General features: G+C 42.0%; 1 protein-coding gene across 3 annotated transcripts in view; it reads right to left on the bottom strand.

Annotated features, from left to right (window-relative positions):
* RAD54L2 (RAD54 like 2) overlaps positions 1–17,459 on the bottom strand; it is a 70,371-nt gene that overhangs the window by 40,796 nt on the left and 12,116 nt on the right. For 2 of the 3 annotated variants that reach the window (XM_063347571.1, XM_063347566.1), the window contains exon 2: positions 6,270–6,476. In XM_063347571.1, the coding sequence (XP_063203641.1) occupies positions 6,270–6,420 (151 nt within the window). In that variant the 5' untranslated portion in view covers positions 6,421–6,476. Of the gene's footprint in view, positions 1–6,269; positions 6,477–14,730; positions 14,840–17,459 lie in introns of all 3 variants that reach the window. The other variant, XM_063347567.1, reaches the window with a different exon arrangement.

Here is a 17,459-nt window from a genome sequence, read left to right on the forward strand (position 1 = left end):
AGTCCACCAAGAAGGAAAAAAACCAGAATGTCAGTCATCATTCTTCCCCCCAAGAAATCCACCCTGCTCTGTACAAACAGTAACTTGCAGATTCAATTATAGGATTATTACTTATTGGCACCCACTACTCAAGCATATGTACACACGGAATACAGCAGAGCTTAAAATGACAGGAACCCTACTGATCATCTTTCAGTGCTTTTCTGCATTTTACAAAGTCTTCACTTTTGTTTCTTTCTCCCTCTTTTTCTCCAGCTCATTCATTTTCAATCAACAAAGAGCCTCCAGTCCAAGCTTACTCTGACAGCCTGCACCTTTCCTTAGCCCCTGCCACCAGCCTCCGGCTAAACAACAAGGACGAGAGGTCAAAGCACACGCACCACTAGTCTGAGGCAGAAAGCAAGAAGCAATCAAGCCCACTCTGCCCACGTACTGCAGCAGAGGGAAGCACCTCATTAAAGGGTTCCTCAAAGAGCAGCTACGGTCCCTGAGGTTGCCTCGACCTTGGGATGCCCATCTACCCTCGATACCACCCAAACGCACAGCTCTGAAAAGCTGCTTTCCAAAAGGAGCTGAGAGATTAAAGAAGTAAGTATGTATCTGCTCCTCCTCTTCTTAAGAAATACATTTCAGTTTCTAGTAGATAGGGAGGACAACTTAAAACCAGTGTTTCCTAAGACAAAATGCTGGTGAAATGTAGAAGGCAAAAAGATTTCAGGCTGCTGGGACTAATCTCCATTTACCAATACAAGCAGGACCGTCCAAATCAAGTAAAAAGTGCAGGTAAATTACTTTCAAACAGCAGCTTCCCCTCCCCCCATTTTTTTATTTCTTTTCTTTTGTTCTTCAGCAGTATGGGCCTTTCTAAATCTGGATATAAAGTGATACAAAATAGGATATCGTTTAGCAGAGTATTATTCAGGAGGCTGCCTCCACACGCTGCCTCTCAGTTTCATACAGGTGAGTATAACATGAACTAATTTATAAGAATAACTTCAGATGAAAAGCAAAAACTCATGTACGTGAGCAGGAGGAGCCTGCTAAATGAACAGATTTATACCAAGACTTTCCTCTCTTCCCCTGTAAGGGCAGGTATTTGCTCTATTCCCCACCCCACACATCCAGCTGGGGACTCCCACACACACCACAGTTTTGTTTTGTTCCAGCACTTTGTTGGGGAGAAGAAAAGAATGAACAACTTTGGGGTGGGAAGCACATGAATAACACGATCTCCCAAAATGAGCAGCAGCTCCCTGCACCTCCAGTATGCATTCATGTACCATTCAAAAAAATATTAACCCACACTTCCACATGACTTTAAAAACAGATTTCCAAAATAATTTCAGCTTTAATAACTCCAGGTACTAATGAACTTTCTAGTAAGTATGGCATTAACTACTGATTCTTCCCCTCAGGTTAGACATGGAAATTATCCGGGCAGCTACAAATCAATTTCACTTTCAATGTAATTGCACCCCTTGCTGCATACACCATGATGATGAGACACAAAGAACCACAAAGGAACATCGCGTTAAACAAAATCCATTCTTGCTACAATTTCATGCCAACCACCAAGCGAAAACTGTATGCAAAGCTTATTTAGCAGTAAACCCCTTTAACTAAACAGGCTTTCCTCTAGCAAGCGTTTGAGGAAAGCAAAGAGCTTTTCAAACCTGAATCAACAGTGGCTGTCATCTGAAACTAAGTACTCCTACCTTGGTATCTTGGAAAACTCAAAACTGTGAGTACCAAGTGGCAAACTCAAGTTCAAACAAAAAGCAGCCATTGAAATACATTCTGGATCATGTTCCAGAAACAAGAGGTACCTCTCTTTGAATCTGTCATGATACTATCAAATGGCATAGACAGGGATGAGCACAGTTTTAAAAGGCTAGGCTGAGGAAAAGGGTCTCTCTTTCCCCTCCCTAACATCTTGTACCAACCTCTCAGAGGTTCTAAGACATGGCCCTGGTGCCTTCACCCTACAGAAGCTGCAGTGCAGAATAGCACAGGCACCTGTGTGTCCTCCACCCTCCCGGGACTTGCAATTCTGTACCACCAACACAGCTGTGCTCCTGATTCACTCCTCTCTTAGGGTCCATACGTCCATAGAAAGCCCACACAAAACAGTTTTGTTTTGCTCCAGCACTTTGTCAGGGAGGAGGAGGAATAGTACGAGTCTGAGGTGAGAAGAGGAAGCCCAGACTGCCTCCATTTTCTCCTGTTCTCCACTAGTCAAACAGAGATGCCACGGAGCCAGCACACCCTCAGCCCTGGGGAAAGAAAGAGGGGATGGGACAGGAGAAAACAAAGTGGACAATGCAGTGCAGAAGGCAAAGCTAATTGTATGCAGATTGTCACATCACAATAGTAGCATCTAATACACTATTATTTGGTGTTGCCTGGCACATCTGTACGGTAAGAACTGCAGTACCTCTGTGGTATTGGACAACTGTCCACTGCTGTACCCTAGAAATACCAAGCCCAGTCCCTGCTTGTTGTACCACAGACCCTGCAATGCAAACACAACCAGTAGCCTTTGAGAACAGTGTTTGAATGCTCACTAAGGCATCTTTCAGAAAACTGAAACAACCAGCTCGTGACACTTCTACCCCAAACTACACTTTAAAAAAGTGTTCAACCCATATACACAAAGATAAGAAAACCAGCAAGTTCCCATCACTATTAATAGCAGAATTACAGCAATACGTGTGAGTAGGAGACAATGAATTCCAGAGACTCCAATCAGAATAATCCAAAGATATTCAGAAAGTGAAAAAAGCCCAAAGCACTACAGTGGGATTCACTCAAACATTGCTCAACAGCTTTCCTTGGGAAAGCTCAGACGTATGAGCAGTCCCTGCATTTGAAATGATGTGTAAAATCCATATTGGAGGTTTGTTTCCTCTTTGCTCAAATTAGCTTTTACTTCTACGGAGCTCTACACAGCCCTGAGCAGCCACTGGGATCAGAGAAAAAGTGCAGGACTCGAAACAGCCCTTTATCTCTACAGTCATCAGCACACTTCTAGCGAAAAGGATTTAGGGAGTTAACCAAAAAAGTTCTTAGCAGTCACACACTGATATCACAAAATCGAACATGATAAAACAAGTGCTGCTACCCACAAGTGATGAGAAAACAGATGCAGTGGGCAGGGATGACAAGGCTGGAAAAGCAGGGGAAGCCTCCGGCTAGGATTGAAGCATGCTGCTAGGATGGGTGTGCAGTCTGGCAGCCACCGGGAAGGGGTGGTGTGTGTCAGGGTACGTATGTCCTGGAGGAAGCGCTCCAGAGAAAAAGACTAAAGCTATATGAGCCCCTACAAACGATGTCAACGTTCATTAACTGACCAGCACTGAAGAAACGTACAAAGAATGTAAGCTGTGCGGTTATTTACTCCCACTTACTCAGAAATATTCAGAAAACTAGGCTTTTACGCTCTTCTTCCTGGGCGGCAGGGGGAGAAGGTTTAAGAACTGCTTTCATCAAGACCAAAAGTTTGTACCATAAACATCCAAACTAAAGTAAACTAGACCATCTATGGGACGGTCAAAACTTCAGGTTCTCAAAGCAGAAATGAGAAAAGCTGCACCAAAACCAAAGACAGCACTCTTAATTACCAGAATATAAAAGAACACAAAGAAAATTCTGAAACTGAAACCACCACAAGTATTAATTCCACACACAACATAAGTCAAAAAGACAAGAACAGGTTAAACGTGCAAAACACAAATCACTGCTGAGACCAGACTATCCACCATCAACAGGTGAGGATAATATTACATTAACACTGGAAGGTTCATAAAAAATCTGAGTCACCACCAAAACATGGAAAACCTGCATGCCCAAAACAAAGCCACTATTTTGCAAGCAAGCAGTAAAAATGTTAGTTTTATAACTGTTATAATCACTATTACTTAAAAAAAGTCATCAGTTTCAGTTTGGAGAAAACGTATATGCAGCCTGTCACCCTTCGAAGGAAATAACCGTGAAAGATAAATAATCTTCTAATTCTTGTAGCGCTAAAAATATGCAAGAGCCCATCCACAAGGGAAGAATCCCCCCAGGATCCCTAATGGAACATCTACAGAAGTACCATAATACCAGGAGGGGAGAACAGCACAGCTGGGAACAGGGAGAACAAACTTCTAACAGAAATTACTAAACTTAAGCTTTTAAAAGGTTCATAGTATAAACATTAGAGCATTTCCTTCCTTCTTGTGAATAAAAGTAACTGTCTGTTCCTAAGAGGATTTTTATGAACTCATCTACAAAGAGATGGGACTATAAACATCAGACGGGCAAAATAAAATGATCCTCTTAACTCTGAAGTTAGCTGTATTTCATAGGCCAAATAGCAGGAGACCAGTTTTGTATTAGACCTAAGGTAATACAGATGTCAAATGACATTTCTGAGGCAGTACGTGGCTGTGAAGAGACATCAGGAAAAGCAGGGTGGATACCTCCACAGAAAACAATAATCATACAGCTATGCACACAGAATGCATCCTCCTGTTCTGTCAGACAGAATTAAAGCTGAAACAATCTGAAAACTCGGAGGCAATCTAGCTTTTTCAGATTGTGTAAGAGAGAGTTTTTCCTGTACCTAATGAGCAACTATAAAAAAATTTTACGGTAGTTATATGTAAATTGTCTTTCTACTCTTCCTCTTTATTTCCTACATTTGTTAAAATTTATTTTTAATTAGTAACTAAAGAAATATAAAGCATAAACATGGTTCTAGTGGTTCAAGATGAAAATAAACAGCTGTCATTAACAGCCATGTTCTGATATACCTGCATTAATTCCGTTTGCTTTGGAAAGAATAATCCTGATAAATTATTATGAGCATTCAGCCACAATAATATAGATGCAGATGATAAAACACACGTCTGAAAAAATAAGCATGGAGAATGACCCACTTGGACATGACATACAGCCATTCCTCTCGGTTAATAAAAGTTTGTCTACAATGTCACGCTTCCTATTGCTCTGCTAGGTGAAGGCTCCTGTCACCAAAGTGACAAGGTCACCGCCAGTCTCTTTGAGGCCAAGTAATTTCCTCTTTTTCTGTCTCCTGGGAATTTCTTTGTTTCTTACCTGAACTAACACTTCAACTTCTGTTACTTTCTCATTAGAAAAAGCCAACAAGTGAATAAAACCAGAGAAATAAAATTCATTTGTGTAAACATTGTATAAGCACTTTAAATCAAAATGGAATCTTCGCATAGCATGTGGCTGAAAGAATATTCAAAAAAAAAAAACCAAAACCAACACTCAAGGACGACTATGTACTTTGAAACCAAAAATACATTAGTAACTAGAATAAGAGAAGGACGTGTCTTTAAGACATTCTACGCTAAGTAAATGAAGACTGTTCTCAGTAGGTTGAAGTAGATGCATTCAGAAATCTGCACGCCCTTTGAAATTATTAAAAATCACAATTTTAAAGGAAGCAAACACAGCAGCCCCTCAGGCTCTGGTTGTAGTTTTATGATAAAAGGAGTCTGGTGGCAAACACAGCACGGGGAATTCCCAGCCGAGTCATGCACTCCTGTCTACGTGCCCTAGAACATCCCCCCTTCTGCTGGACCAACACACACATTTCTAGGATCACGCCATGAAGGAGAACAGTTCCCTAATCTTGCTTTAATGTAACCCGCACAGCACAGGTCCACAAACACCACTATATTGGTCGTAACTGAAGGGGAGAGTGGGGCAGTTATAACTAGGTGAGGGTAGAAGGTGACAACTTACTTAGCACTGCCACCTTTAATATTGTAAAACAAACCAAGCCAAACCTGCATGCTGTCAGAAAAGAACGTTTTCTAGTTGTTAAAGATGAATTTTGTAAGTGAATGATAACTGCCCATAGCATCCATTAAATTGTTTACCTATGGGCAAGACAGTGATGTAAATATATTTAATTTCACCAGATCCTTCTCATAATACAAGTAATTGTAAATTGATTTATTTACTTCTTTACATAATTTCTTCCCCAGAATCTATAGCTATTTTAAAATTCTACCCTCCTTACAATTTATGCCTGTGGCTTGTTTTCACAATGGAAATTTTTTTTGGCCAGGAGTACAAATTTAACCTACCTTAAATCCCTGTTTAAACTAAACACCCACATAAGCACTTCTCCCTACCAAGCGCTGGACAAATCCTAACCCTTATGCAACCTACCAAGGTGTCACTCACCAAAATTAGTAACGCCAGTTTTGTGTAACAAACGCATGCAGAGATTCACAACCGCATTCACTTACCACTCTCATCAAGTAAGTCCTCCTCGTCATCCCCATCGTTGTCCTCCTCCATCGCCTCCTCCTCATCTTCCTCCTCCTCCTCTTCCATATCCTCCTGTTCCAAGTCCGGGTCCAGGTCCGGATCACTCCCTGAGATTGACTCGTCTGACATGATTCCCAGTGGTGCTCCTTGTGCATTACCTGCTCATGTTCCACCGTGAGGCAGCCCTGCGAGAAAAGAAGAGAGGTACATGATGAGCCCAGTAAATCCCAACCTTTGAGCCTCAAGGCGCAAAATCATAGCAGGATTACTGCATATAAAAAACACAAGGCTGCCATCAGTCTTTTAAATAACAGTTATATCGGACTGTGCCCAAAATCCTGTGTAGAAAATGGATGCCATAAACAATGTATCATAATGATATAGGCCCAGCATGGTAGAGCCAGTATCAGAACCAATGTATCAACTAATTGCTCAAAAAACAGCTTATCCTGGTATCATTGACATGTACACAGCAGAAAGACTCCTAGTATCGATATCTGATTATACAAAGATGCAAAAATAAACACAGTACATGAACAAATTCAGAACGCTACCATCCAAACATGAAGCACAGAAAAAAGGATCAGTCTCAGAATCCCATACGGATGGATACCTGTTACCCGGATCCCTGAGCACTGCAAACATCATCGCAGTATGCAGACCGTGGGTCGCAGACAGAAACCACCCTCCTGACTTAGCTGTACCTGCTGCGAAGGTCACCCAGCTACTCATCACAGACTCAAGTCTCCGTTCCGACCAACGGAGCAGAGACAGTGTTCCCTTAAGAACAGTACGGACAAAAGACAACGAAGATCCAGTTTTTAAAGGCTGTATGTCCCTTTGTAAAGCAGGGTAAGAAGAAAAGCAAACATAAAGGAAGGATGGATCAGAGAGAATTTGCATTTCCTTCCTCTAAAGGACAAGGCCAGAGCTGGCTGTGCAGAACTGCTGTTACACTGCTCCAGTGCACTCCAGAAATCGTGGTACAAAACAACAATAAAACCTGAAGAAAGGGCCAGGGCAATCATGAAGTCACAAGTTTATCTGTTCAGAGTATGCCACTTCTGGGCAGTGACGCCTATCTGGGCTCTCCTCTTCCACGTGTAAAGAATTCTCATAAGGGACCTGTGTAAGATGGCTAAAAAAAACCAAAAAAACACAACATAAAACATAACAAGAAAGGAACATAAAGATGGCACCTTGATCTCAAGGCAGATAAAAAGCAGAAGATGTGTTCAAAAAAAAAAAAAAAAAAAACAAAAGAAAGAAGAGGGAAACGTTTCCTTGTTATTCATTTTCCACTGCCCCTACTTCCACCACATTTCCAGTGTAAACTACAAAATGTTGAGAACTAATCATACTTTTTTTTTTTTTTTTAAAAAAGACATTTCTAAGCAGATAAAGCAGGATACATATCTACAAACACCTCAAGAAACAGAAAAATTTCATTTTCAGCTGCGTCTCAGCAGTAACTAGATGAGCTCAGAAACCCGAAGGTTAAAGACACAACTCAACACCCCTGTAGCAGCGCTGGAAATCTAACTGTCGAGTATGCTGAGTTATTCCAGCTGAAGTCATCAGTTCCCACTTTGCCTCTCTCAGCTCCTCAATAACACTGAAGAGTGTCTGGAAGAAAATAAACCCAAGGAAGAATAGGCTTTGCGGAGACTGGTATTGGAATGGGAAGCCTTTCACCACTAGGTCCCAGGAGCACTTTACCACCAGGCAGAGACAACTGAAGTCCCTACACAATTACACGTGTCACACAAAATAAGTTGGCTTAGTCAAGCAGATGGTAGAAAAGGCCAAAATCTAAATTAGCTCAAGTGGATTTGTGCCAGTTTACACAAGCCAAAGAGGCTCATTGGGCTCCTGTGCTCTGCTGGTAGGCAGGTACCGAGCCTGCTGCGACACGGCAAAGGGCTGGCACCCCGAACCTTCTGACACCTGGTGGCTTCGGGCACGGGCTGCAGACACAGAGCAAATCTATTATCACAAGTTTTTCCTGAACACTGTGCTAAAGTCTACGTGTATTTCAAAAGAGCAGCTTATTTTTACTTTCAAATAGGAACAGCGTTCCCTTCCAGCTGATATTCAGCCTTAAGGAAAACAAACACTGTTTTACCCTTTACAGGTGGTGCTCAAACCTGTAACTGTAAGGCTGCACGTGTTTCCTTACATTTCAGGAGATGGTCAATAGCGTTACCTTTGTGGGTCTCTGCTGGCCACCTGGGATTTATTTATTGCCATCTTGTCCATACTGTGCTATAAAGCAACTCACACGCTATCTGCCAGAAACCATATCAACTATCCCAGCAAACAAAGCACCAACCAAAAAAACACAAAGGAAAAAAAAAAAAAAAAGGAATACAAACACTACTAAAATGGCAGGAATGAATTCTCATCTACAAACAGGAAAAGCAGAAGTGCTGTAATGCCACTAAATGCTCCAGGTCAAAGAATGACACATGATACAGTTCCTCCCATCAGTATCCTCCTCTGCATCATCTCTCGTGTTTCACTGTTTGTTGCAGAACCTCAAAAAAAAAAAAAAAACAAAACCAAAAAACCCCAAAACAAAAACACACCGTGAAACATTTACTGAAAATTGCGTAAAGGAAAGGATAAGGGCCCTTATTTATTTCTATAAATAAAATCAAGCCCAGTGGAGAGCAGCTATCTCTCAGACCGGAGTACAAAAGGAGTCTAAGCTAGGCTTCATTTTTGTTTATCAGTAAGTATGTGCTCTTCAGAAGCTAACTCCTGACACCCGCTCAGCAGCCCCAGCCACATGCAGGAGAGTTAAACAAAAGCTTTCAAAAAGACTTAATTAAATCTTGCAGAGGCCGGGTGAAACAAAGAGGGTTAACTCCTCTATGCCTATTGTCACGCTGCTGCCTGTCTTCCTCCCTCCCATCCTCCTCCTCCTCCGCTCTGGCAGCTCGGGGCCGCTCTGGGGATCTCGGCAGGGCTCCCACCCTGCGAGGCGGCAGCGGGAGCACACAGCGGGGACACGGCACGACGGGCAGGTAAAGCATTACACAGCCGCGAGACTGCCCTCGTTTCTCACACCCATCTGACCCAGTTCAGAGCCTTCCACCAAGGGGAATTACACAACAGGGCCAGATTGGAGCTGCCGCTACCGTTTTATGGCTGAGTTATTCCAACCTGCCCCATCTCTTGCCTTTGCACACACAGGGGCAACACATAATCGCTGTAGGAAGGGCACTCTGCGAGAGATAAACAGATTACCTTCAACTAATCAAAGTTACCGTTTATCTGGACTTTGCGGGCGCCCTACATTGATGAACTGGCGAGGCTCCTGCCCTGCTGCAGGGAGGTAAGGCATACCAGGCGGCATGCCTTAAGGAGGGTTACCGGCACCGAGAAATACAGCCCAAACCTGCTGCTGCACCACAGTTTACAACGAAAAACTAGAATTCCATACAGTACAGCGCCCCGTTCAATACCCGGTGAGGCCGCTGAGACAACGAGGTGGGGTATTAGGTAAAAACACTTGGAAAAATTCCTCTTGCTTACTCAGGGAGGAGAAAAGAGCTGTCATGTTTATCCTACCCGGGTAGTTAAACCCTGCAATCAACTGCGCATCAAATTAACATCCAAGACAGCCTCTCTCATGTATCATGTCCTGTCTTTCAAGAAAGATAAAAATAGTTCTGAAGTTTTTTGGGCTTTGCTTTTTTAAGGTAGAACATTTCAGATAGTAAGTAAATGCCATGCGGCGATGACTGCTGTCTCCTCAGCCCACACAGAGAGGAGGCCCAGGTCTGGATGAGGAAACTTCAAGCGCTTGCAAATTTGAACCCATTACTGTTGTCCTCATGTTTTTCTTTCACTCTGCAAAGGTTTAAGGTTTCACCCTGCAAAGGTTTAAGAAATGCGAAAGCGAAGTTTTTTCCCTTCTAAGTGATAGTTTTTCACCCCAGGGTCACGCATGCCGTGAGCCCAACCATTCAGTGAAACAGCAAACAAACATCATGGGATCTGGGGACTTTCCCTGTTTCTGTAGAACATCACCGTTTCATCAGAGGACTGTCAGCACTGTAAAAACTAAACTATTATTTAATTAACTGTTACAAACAAGCAAAAAAGAAGGACACACGAAAGCGCAGACCAGATTCCTTCGCTGCCTAAGCAAGGAGGAGCAGGATTCCCCTGTACCTCCATGAAGCCACAGAGGCCAAAGTGGCTTTACAGAAGCTCTTTGTCTGCTACCACACAAGTGATTTAGGCACAGGACATGTTCATTCCCGAGTACACACCCGTCCCACACAAATCCCTTCAGAAAGGGCAGGTTTAACACTAATGCTACTACGATGCTGAATAGTAAAGAGGATTCCATCGCCTCCCCAACCTCCAGCCAAGCCCAATATCTGGGACTCATCAAGATTTGTCCCTCAAAGCCTGTTTTGTAAGCACGACTTCGCATTGGTCATTGTGGTGCCTGGCCATAGAAACAGGATCAAGCATGCTGGCAAATCGCAAGAGGATTTGCGCAGTTTCATAAAAGCAGGTATATCGAAGTCAGTGCTGCATAACACTCTTCAGTTTCCGGTACACAGTCATGTTTTGTGGTACTAATAATTTCCTTTATCTTTCTTCTTTTGCAGCAATAAACAGCAAATTGGTTGGGACCATAAGATTCCTCTTACGCACTTGTCTCACACACCAACACGTCAAACTGGATGTGTACGAAAGTAACTGCTGGCTCCTTGGGAGAAATCTCTTCTTTTTGCTAGATCGCTGCTAGCACGGTTTTGGTACCTTATAGGAAGCCTTCAGTAACTTATGGAAAATTACTATAAAGAATACAGATGGATCACTAAAGAAGTCATGAGCTTAAGCTTCTTTGTAAGATAAAAAAAAAAAATCTTGTAACAGTTTGCAAGTTGCAATGTTATTGCAAAATAACAACGAATACTTCCTGTTCAATTTCCAAAATCTAGTCAGAAATAAACCCGTGATCAATGGGTTTGGACAGCTTGATTCCAACAAACAAACATTAGAACTTCCCAAATTTACAGCATGTAACATGTTATCATCTCTATTTTACATTATCATGTAAAAAACAGCAGGGAAGGTGGGAAGTCACTTAAAAGGATAAATATTTTCTCAAAAAAGAGCCAACAGTGTTACTGACCAATACTAGTATTGGTCTAGCAGATTCCCTATATGTTTTTAACAAAGCAAACTTAAGTGTTTACTGAAAAATCAAAAGGAACTTCTTTCCCCCAGCGATAACCCCCACAAATTGCATTTAAAGTCATCCTTAATTGATTACTTCGTGATTTAAATCCCTTCTTCCTTTGCAGCCTGAGACTGCTAAGACTCAAGCAATAGAGTTTTTCAGCTGCGACTCATGGATAACTGGTGGCCACACACTGCCAGCTGGGAAGGAAGAAAAGCAATTCTCCTCCTTCAACTCCTCTTGTTCAAATCACAACGAAACTAAGTGGCATTGATCCCCTAAGTGATGTATTCACTACAGGCACATTAAACTGAATAAAGGGAAAAGAAGCAGCCTGTAAAATCGTAAATCGGAGAGCATCTCCTTGCCCTCTTGCCCTGGGCCACCATTCTAAGGAAGGCAAGCGTAGGCACGCAAATACAGGCACAACACATCTAGTCTTTGCCCACATTTGACGCGAATATTAAGAAGCCCACTGTGATTTGTGGAGAGAAGGAATTAAGAGAAAGAATAACAGAGTGCTTTAAAAAACACTTCCATATATCAGTTTCGGGAGAGTTGCAGGACCTGCTCCTTTACTTCCCTAGGTTAACAATCTCCTTCCTAAAACGCACAATACTAAAACCAGCCTGAAACTGGTTGTTCCCTGACAACAAAAAACAACAAAAGCTGCTGCAAGAAGGGGTGGGAGAAAGCAAAAAACAACCCATAAAGAAAGAAAAGGGAGAGTTAATCCTTCCCCTCTGATGACATGACAGTGCTGGAGCGGAGAATGTGACAATGAACATTACATAAGGCCTGGCTCCCACTGCGCTCCCAAACAAAAAGAGCTCGCGCGAGTCAATGGCAGCATCTGCAGATCATTACACAACCCGGGCTGGTGGCAGCCGCACACACCGGCGTCATCCATCAACTGCTGCGGGAACCTCCGGCCACAGGGTCCTCGCTCTCCCGCGTTTCAGAAGGGATGCGGGTACACCCTACTGCCAATGTTTTGTAACCTTTACAGAAAAAAAATGAAGACCCTTCATAAGATGCCAGTGCTCACTTCCACACAGACTTCGTAAGGCACTGACCATCTCTTTACTTCTGGACAGAGCCAGAGGTAAACTATTTTTGTGTTGGCATATATGTAGGTATATAAGTATTTGCCTGAACAATGTTGCATTGCTTTTAAAAGCAATTTTATTTGATCACATTAAAGTAGAAATTGGCCTCCTATAAATCAACTCTTTCCTTTAAAATACCCAAAATGTCCTCACCAGTGAGCTGCCCTAAATGAGCAGTTTGTTTTCCACTGCATAAAATTTCAGGCTTTCTGAGGTAAGAAGCATGTGATCAGTTTTGCTTCCAGTAATTACTGATACTCATCTGGACTACCACCATCACAAATGAACAAAAATTGTCTCTTACTTCATAGCATCCCCATTTATGTTTGCTAAACTGGCTGTATAAATGGCTGTATAAAACTGGCTGCTAAACTGGCTGTATAAATGGCACTTGCATTACCTGCAAAAAAAAACATTGAGAAAAGGAAACTTTCCTTCCCCGATCACTGTTTCTGCTTTCAAAGCAAACAGCATTTCAACATAAAAGCCACTTTTCAAGTGTGCTCTTACAGGTTTTGCTCATGGTGCTATAGCTATAGAAAAACAACCAGTACCTGCGAGAGGAGTAAAATCCCGAGAAAAGATTTCAGATGATAGAGAAGACTCAACAGTAGGGCATGGCATGTCTGGATTCCAAATTATACTCAATACATTTTATATAGCAGATTAATCTGGGGGAAATTTGCCTTCCCTGCATTAATGATAACCATTCTCAAATTCCAAAAGACAGATTTTAAGTCAGCTTGCGGGAGAGGTATGCCAAGCCTTCTCTTTGGGAGTACCCAAACTATGTCAAGACGTGAGCCAATTCCCACAAGCAAGGCAGATCCAGATAACTGAAAGATCCCTCTAGGAGTTTAAGCTCTTGTTATCCATAGGTGCCAGAGAAGTTATGTAATAAATCAAGAATAAATTACATAAACAGAAGCAGTGGAAGAGAGAGGAGTGAAAAGGCAAAGAGCTAATCCCCTCTCAAGTGAAAATCAGTCACTGTCACTCTACGAAGACAAGCTATGGCTTTGGTCACTGAGATATGCTAACATTATGGCTTACCCTCCTTGAAGAGTATCCCACAGAAACAGACTGATACAGCTCATAAACAATGCTTCCGTCTTTCAGAACGAGGAAAACTGCATCTTTTCCCAATGCTGAAAGGCCTAGTTGATCTACCCTCTTTCCTCAGCATCGCCCCATCCATACACTCTTCTTTCTTTGCCTCCCAGAGAAGCACGTTTCATTACAGGGGAATGATTCATCGCCGTTGACTGTGTCTCCACTCAGGAAACAAGCTTTCCCATCAGCAGCAGTGTGGGGCAACCCACCATCCCCTGTGAGACAGATGCTGGTCACATTGCACACTGTCATCCGCAGATCACAAAGCAAACACAACTTAACTCTTCCGTCGGTCATATGTCTGCGTTTCACTACAAAGAGCTGCAGAGGACTGGGAGTTTGTTTTCAACGCCTCATCTTTCTTCCTCTTTCAGAACCGGACTTAAAACCTGGGGATTTGGTTTATGCATTTTTTTTTAGAGAAAGGAAGGATTCGACATGGTTTTGTCCCTTTTTATTCCCTAACCCACCTCCAGCAATGATAATTACACTAGCGATGAGAAAGCATTACTTATGCCACCTACAGTTTACCAAAGAAACTTGAACGCAAGCAAAAAAAAGAAAGACGAAAACTAAAAAATCCTGAAGTAGGAGGAAATGGAAATAAACAGTTTTGAAGTTGCGTGATATGAAGATGACAATTAGCATATGTTAGACCCAAGTTGCTCCAGTCTCTCAAGCAATCAGACATTAAACTATTTTTTATTGGATTCCACTGTAGATTAAAAATCCATTCAAGGATTAAAAACTGCCAGAAACATGGGTTTCTTTCAGAGTCACTCCCTCCAACAGAACACTCTACTTGCACAGTGCTGGAAAAATTTACAGTAAGCGCCACTTATAAAGGTCACTTTTCTGCTGGTTTTGAGAACAAAGTCACCAAAACCTGTTGATCTTTGCCTTTCCCACTAATCAGGTCACAATGAAGCAGTCACACTGATCCTTATCTATTCTGCACAAACTCATTTGTTTTGATAATACTTAGGATTGACACTATAGGCAGCTCACATGGAAAGCAACGGGATGAAACAGTCTCCTGTGGTTTTGTTCTTAGTAACGGAAGCACCACTTTGGTCCCGTTTCGCTGGCTCAAAACCTCCCAATGGTGTGGACAGGCCTGCAAGGGAAAAGAATGCAGCTTTACGGCCTCTCACCACGCAGGGCAATCCCACACACCGTTCAGGGGATCGTTTGCATACACACACACACACAAAACACCCCAATTAGACGTAAGAAGTATTATTGCACAAAAGAAACTGAGCTACGAGTCTCATGATATACATATTACATTTTTGGCTTATGAAACTCTGAATATATGACTCTACGTACTTGACCTTACTTACAAAAGAGCTTTAAAAGCAGCACAACGCAAGTTTGGCTAAGGAGATATGCAAACGTTAACATAAAGATAATACACCCTGCAGGTCACCATACCCTTTTGGTAAACATATCCAGCTGTCCAGTCCCAACATACATTAAACAGGACACAATTACCCTTACGAACAGGCACAAGCACACTGATGCTAAGACAGGAAGGTACAACTGAAAAGGGACATATTGGCAAATTATTAAAAAACACTGTATGGTGAATAAGCACCACAACATCCATCTACAGAAGCAGCTGCTCTTTTAGAGTAAAACTGTCACTATCTCCCAAATTTACAAATTCACTTAACTTTCATAAATGCTAGGAATGTCTTTTGGAGTAATTGTTCTTACTGAACAGACAATACTGTATAGATATTCATTCATACCCATGCAGAATCCAAATGTTATGTTTCCAAGATTCAGAAGCGCAATGATAAAGAGCATACAGCTGCAATCTTCAAAACGCCAGAAGCTTTTGGGTATTCTTTCTCTCAAAGTTAAACACAAGTTTCAGTCAGCTGCTTTCCCCAAGTGACCACTTTTTCTATCAAAGCCCATTTAGCGTTTGCAGATGCTGCTTGACTGGCAGCCGTACCCAGCGAGCAAGTACAGAAGGAACTGCAGGCAAGCCAGTTCTTCTGGCGTCCTGTTGACATGTTACCATCCCAAGCGAAGGGGACCATATGTTATAAGAAGTCAACATCCCTACACTCAGCTGCTGATATCTCCCAAAATATAACAGGAACAGACTTTCTTGTCCCATCTCTATTTTTCCCCCCCTCCTCCTGAATTATTAGTTGGATTATTGAATTATTGAGTCCTGAATCAAGTCATTTTACCCAAACTACCTATTTCTCTAATGGCAGGAATTCTTGATCATTATTGATTTGGGCTGGACTCAGAAATTTGAACAGTAACTATAACTCTTCTTTTGATGGGAGTTCTTGGGTACAATTAATAGCATTCTTGAACAGAGAGAACTAGTTACATGGCACTTCCAGAGCAGATTTACTGGAAAGGATGTAAAATATCACTCAACTTCATTCATAGTTCTCTCTCTGTTAGGAATGAAGGAGGCAAATGACAAAAGTTAAAGGCTTTCTACAGGATGCACCTTCTCATCACAATAAAAGCATGTACATATTCCCAAAAAGGTTCCACACTAGCAGAGACTGAGAGCTCTGTAACAGCTCATTCTGTTAAAATAAGCATTTCACTGCCAGAAGTATTGATTTAGCTGAAAGACAAGATCTCCTCTCTCATTTTTCACGAGTGCTATGGAAAGTACAGGAAGAAGAAAAAGGCACCTCTAAACAATTTTTTTTTTTGAGGAAGACTCAGAAAAAAAACCCAATTTGTTATAGAGTCTGCATGACTAAGCAGATCACCCGTTTCCTCAGTGTTCTCTACCCATAATCTGCGTCTCATTTCTCTCAAGTAGTTAACTATTGTCATTACAGAATAAACAAATTCAGATCACATAATAAAGGCCTTAGCTACTCACATTCCTTGGAGAACAGGATGTGAAGTTACAGCAGACACAAACATTAAAATGCTGGCTAGGGCAAATCTTACTATGCATTGTCCAGAGCTAAGAGCTTCCCCCAGCAAAAAAATCCAGCTTCCCCAGGAAATTCTCCTCCAGAGACAACAGAATCACATCCCAGGATTGAAGGAAAATCAGAAAAAAGAAAATCTCTTCTGGGATAACAGCTTTTCCCCAAATATCTCTTCTCAAAAGCAGCTAACTTCCTTAACCCCAAATCTTCTCTACCCTATGCAACAATCATCTTGCCATCCAGTTTTCAAGGCAATTGCTTTACTCTGTTTAGAGGCACACACTAAGCATTGAAAGGCACTGATTTTGCAAGGTTCATTTTTTGGTCTTGTTTGGTCCTTAATTTGTTGACACCTATGAACAAGAAACTTAAAATCTAATCGATGACACCACTCGTACAACAACTTCTTGATTTAAGAAAATATTCTTTGTTCCTGCTACCTCCCATACCCCAACACCCCCTGCAAAAACAATCTGACTTTTCTTATTTCCTATGTCCGGACGCTTGTGTTTGAGGTTGCTGAGCTGCACTCCACAACCCTGGCACTTTTTATTAAGGAAGGAATCTAGAACTCTTGCACAGCTTCTGGAAAGGAGAAGCCACAGCCAGCCGCCTTTTCACACAAGCATTAAGTAGCGATGCTGCAGGAGTAATCTAAACATCTGGACAGTTACATTACACTAGGAATGGCGATTCTTTCACTTTCATCCACAAGTGATGCAAATAATAAATGCAAAGACTAAATAAAAGAGATTGATAAACAGAAGATGGCAACCGAAACCTGATGCCAATCCCACTAATTAGAGAGAC

Source organism: Chroicocephalus ridibundus, chromosome 10, assembly GCF_963924245.1.
Source record: "Chroicocephalus ridibundus chromosome 10, bChrRid1.1, whole genome shotgun sequence".
Classification (NCBI taxonomy): domain Eukaryota; kingdom Metazoa; phylum Chordata; class Aves; order Charadriiformes; family Laridae; genus Chroicocephalus; species Chroicocephalus ridibundus.